Source organism: Vigna umbellata, chromosome 1 (assembly GCF_029865625.1).
Source record: "Vigna umbellata cultivar VRB3 chromosome 1, Vumbellata_1.0, whole genome shotgun sequence".
NCBI classification, from domain to species: domain Eukaryota; kingdom Viridiplantae; phylum Streptophyta; class Magnoliopsida; order Fabales; family Fabaceae; genus Vigna; species Vigna umbellata.
The window spans coordinates 32558706-32563827 of NC_142165.1; the positions used below are offsets into that span (position 1 = coordinate 32558706).

Sequence of the window (5122 nt, forward strand, 5' to 3'; positions counted from 1 at the left end):
TCATCAATTCATATATATTTGTAATTAGGATTGTTCTAATAAAGTTAGGAAAAATGGTAAATTGCTTAAAAGTTTTTGTACTGATCTATTAAAGGGTATAATTTATATAATGATGTGTATTATACTATACATTTTCCAACTTGTTATTCTAGTAAGTAGATACATGATTAATCCTGAAAAGGAGTATTCATTCGTGATTAAACATAAGAAGTACATTACCTAATTAAATTACTAACTTAAAATATAATTAATTTTATTTAAAATGTGTTTTTTTTTGTTTATCTTAAGTTCTATTTTCTATTCTTAGTCCTTAATTACATATAGTTAATTATAAGAGGTAATAAAGACCATTAAAAAATGTTAGATATTTATAAGTAAAAACAAAATTTATAGAAACTAAAACAAGATTTAAATATATTTGTAGAGACCTAAAACATATTTAAATTTATTTTTTTAATAATAATTTAACATATCATACTAATATATCAATATACTACTATTATTATTGCATAAAAATTTAAAATAAAAACATTAATACTATTTTCTTTTTACACTTTTAATCAAGTGTATATAATGTTATAATTTGACCAAGGACAGTGATAACGATGAAAATATAATATAAGTGAAAACATTGAAGTTTATAATCTTGTTCTTAGTTGATAAAGAATTTATCTCTTGTTGGTCTATAATTGTGTGACCACTAACCAAGTCATAAATTTTAAATACGAGAAGATAGAGTCTAAAGAAATATTGGTTACAGTTGAACAGTGACAAAATCTCAATCCCTTATTCAATTGTTGTTTAAATTATGCAGCCTCTATAAATATTTTTTATGTTCTTTTGGGTTTGAAGCATTTCATTACATTTTCTCCGAAGGTGATATTTCTTCCTCAAATATAGATCCTAAAGGCTACTAATGTATAAAGAAAGTTGAACTAGAGTGACAGAAAATGATGCTGAATTTTTTTATTCAATTTGGATACTCTCATTTGATACAAAGAGCTCAACTATATAGTAACAGTAATTAATTATAAATGAGTTATAATTAACAAGCGATTGTTTTTATGCACTAACTGAAGAACACTACTATTTCTAAACAAACTGAAACTGCGCAGGAGACAAGTGCGTCACTCGTTATGCTTGTGCAATACGAAATTATCTACTCAAGGATCTTACTATAACAAGAATAATCTTCAAAGCACCAAATGGAAAAACTCTGTATAATATCAAAATTGGGATAGTTAGATTAAATATTAATAGAAATTTTATATAATGTAAAATTTCACTTACCCTGCAACAGGAGTGGAGTATAGATTCTTTAACGAGTCTTATCATGTGGTCTTCTGTTTGGATTGGAGTTGCAGTTCTTCTTTCTCATTCTTTGATTAAGAATGCCTTCAACCAAACGGATTGACCATTCCGGTTTTTGAATGAACAATATTAGATATCCCAACACCATTCCAAATACCCCTCCACAACCATATCCTATAGCTACGACTTTCCAACCAAAACAAAATTGGTCATCATTGTGAAAGGTTTCTAAATCTTTCTCGCCCTTGTAGCATGTTTTCGTCAGAGGCCAACCACATAGCCGAAGATTGTCCCTGTAGGATTCATTTTGGAATGTGTTGAATTGTTTACCTGTTGGTATCTTCCCTACCAGCTGGTTTTGTGAAAGGTTTAAGAAAGAGAGGAAGGGAAGATTGGCCAATGAAGTTGGAATCACACCCGTGAGAATGTTTGAGGAGAGGTCTAACCATTCTAAATTTTCCAAACCATTGAGGTTTTCTGGAATAAAACCAGTGATTCTGTTGTTGGAAAGGTTAAGGCCTATTAGTGACTTCAACTCTCCAATTATTGTTGGAATCGTTCCTTCAAATCTGTTATTTGATAAATCAACAATTGTTAAGGTAGTTAAGATCCTCTCTATCTCCAAGGTGTTGCCTTTGATTGTGACCTCAATTGAATCATTGTACCCATAATAAGTAGGACGTATATACTGCAAAACACTATGGACATTGATCATCATTCCCTTGAAGTTTTTGAATAAAGCTACAGGCAAGTTGCCTCGAAAATTATTGTTGGAGATGTCAAAAACCGTCAGCTTGGAAAATGTATCGTTCTTGGATTGGAAACAATTGATGGTACCATTGAACCTATTAGCACGTAAAACAAGGACTCGAAGCTCTTGAAGTGACTCTAACCAACTTGGAAATGTATCCTGTATGTTATTGTGTCCAAGGTCCAGAACTCTTAGTTGTTTGCATTTGATCACATGCCGAGGTAATGGTCCCTCCAATTGATTGCCATTAAAATTAAAAGTTTCCAATGTTTCTATCTCAAGATAGCTTCTGGGTATGATTCCACGAAGGTTGTTCCTCTGCAGATCCAAAACTATAAGATTACTCAAGTTTCCAACGCATTTTGGAAGTTTGCCTGTCAAGTTGTTGTGAGACAAGATGAGTGTCACGAGGGAGCTTGCGTTGCAAAGAGATGAAGAGATGTCTCCAGTCAATTTATTGTTTGAGATAGAAAAGAATTGAACGGTAGATGGGGGAACAGGAATATCTCCTTCCAACATATTGAAGCTTAGGTCAATGTAATACATATTCTTACTCGAGAGTGAGAGATTCCCAACCGATGTTAGCAGGTTATGAGAAAGATCCAAATAATCCAAAGTATCCGCCATATGATTAAATCCTTCTGGAATCCTTCCGTGAATTTGGTTCTTGGAAAGATCTAAAATAAGATAATTGCGACTTGCAGGGGATCGTAGCACCTGAAGATTTGAAAAATTCCTAAGATCTACAAGCCCACTCAGGTTATTTGATGATAGCATCAATTGAGAGAGATTTTGGTGAAAAAATATTGACTTGGGGATACCACCCTGTAGCTTGTTATTAGAGAGATCACAATAAGACAATGAAAAGCCAGAGAATTCGCCAATTGGGCCGGTAAGCTGGTTCCCACCGAGGATTAAGTAAACTAACGATGACAAAGAAAAACACCAAGACGGAATTGTTCCATTCAACAAGTTATCGGACAAATCCAGATAAGCTAATTTAGAAAGTCCTCCGGTTGTATCAGGTATTTGTCCAACTAATTTATTCCCTGAAAGGATTAAATAACTAATCTGAGTGAGCTCAAATGACGATGATGGCAATTGGCCCACTAGGTTGTTTCCAGTAAGATCTAAAAGTTCTAATTTGCTTAGCTTGCCAAACAAATTGGGGATCTCACCATCAAAATTATTACCTGCAAGATCTAAGTTAATAAGATGCTGAAGATCGAAAAGAGATGATGGAATCTCACCACTGAATTTATTCGTACGAAGGGACAGATAGTTTAATTGTGAGATGTTGCCCATGCAATGAGGAATGGGTCCTGTGAAATTGTTATACCGAATATCAATGTAAGTGAGACGTTGAAGCTTTGAAAGTGATAATAGAATCTCGCCACTGAATTTGTTAGCACCAAGGTCCAAGTGTTTTAGTTGCGTGAGATTAGATAAAAACTGAATATGTCCTGAAAAAGCATTATCACCGAGATCCAAGTGTCTAAGAGTAGTGCTCCGATTCAACTGTGGAAGCTCACCTTCCAGATAATTCAAAGACAAATTAAGTTGTTGAAGATTGGGTAAATAGAATATGTCATTTGGTAACTTCCCTTGCAAGATGGTATTTGAAAGTCCAAGAGAGACCAAGGAGGATGAAAAGTTGACCAACAAAGACAGAGAACTTGGTTTAATCAAAGACATGTCTAGGCCATCAAGAGTGAGCTCCCTTAAATGAGTTGCATTTACAATGAGTTTTTCCAGGAATGCTGGTTCAACCCTCATCCTACTTTCTGACAGTGAGAGTGAGAGATCAAGTGAAACTAATTTTGAGAGGTGAGAAATTTTGGAAGGAATGACACCACTAAAAGCAGCGTTAGATAAGTTGAGATGAGTGAGAGCGAGAAGATGACCAAACCCAGAAGGCATTGGAGAAGAGGAAAAGTTATTGAGAGCAAGGTTGAGTTTTTGAAGGTGAGTGAGTTTGAAGAGAGTGTTGTTGGAATAAAATGGACCATGAAAGCAACTTCTGCTGAGGTCTAAGCCAATGACGTGCCCTGAGTTTGTGTCACAACTCACCCCATCCCACAAACAGCAATCAGTACCATTTTTCCAAGATTCTGTCTTTGGATAACCACCATCATCTCCACATCGGCTACCGAGACTGAATGAGGTCTTGAAGCCAAGCAAGGCAGAGGCTTCATCATTGTTGCATAATGTCACCAATGAGGACGGGCATGAAGGAAAATGAGAAAGCAACAAACTCAGTACAACAGACACAAACCACCCCATACTTCTCTAAATGTTTTTGCTCAATAGATTCCAAGTTCCAACCCTTGCTTCACTCTGATTTTTAGAGTTCCAGCACGAAAAGTATAATCATCATATATTGAAATTTTGCGGATTGGACTTGTTGGAGTCAAATTTGTGAATCACACAATGTCTTGACTTGCATTATTACCCAATGGGAAAACAGCTTTGTGCAGAAAATGTACAGGATGAGAAACAAACCAACCCCATAGAAGAAAAAAATAGAACAAAAGCAATCACGTGCATGACTTAAAGACTCCAACAATAGTACAATTAATGTAAGGATGTATGTAACACACTCAGAACTTTTATCACGCCTAAGTCACGGTCTATTTATAAAATAGGTTTACAACTCCAGTCAAAATTTAAAACTGATTCAGAAAAATCCTGAAAAAAATTAAACAATAAAAATTACATAAACAGTGATCGTCTCCCTTATTCAATGTCTTGTTATTATTCCTTAAATATTCACTACCTATGGTACATAATCACCTCTCAATTTTAAACCAATGTTTTTTTGTTGTTTGTGGGTTGATTTTACTTTTTACTCCGGATTATGTTATAAGAATTTTTATCAATGTGTTTGGGATTATAACAGGAATCTTACTTAGATTGAATACGATAAATGCTTGTGCTATCCTGGATTTGCTTCTGAAATAAGGTTTTATTACTATATTTTCAAGTTTTATATATGTTTACCGATCGATTAATAATACCAGAAGGTGCTTAATTAACATTCAACATCCAACATCCTTGTAT

The 5122-nt window shown here is 34.2% G+C and overlaps 1 protein-coding gene across 1 annotated transcript; it reads right to left on the reverse strand.

Annotated features, from left to right (window-relative positions):
- Positions 1-947: 947 nt before the first annotated feature.
- On the reverse strand, positions 948-4528 carry LOC124836261 (uncharacterized). Its single transcript, XM_088110033.1, has 2 exons — positions 1291-4528; positions 948-1216 (listed from the first exon to the last, which is right to left on the reverse strand). Exon 1 carries the CDS (start codon positions 4343-4345, stop codon positions 1319-1321), a length of 3027 nt encoding a protein of 1008 aa, XP_087966159.1. The 5' UTR covers positions 4346-4528; the 3' UTR covers positions 948-1216; positions 1291-1318.
- Between the last annotated feature and the right edge of the window lie 594 nt (positions 4529-5122).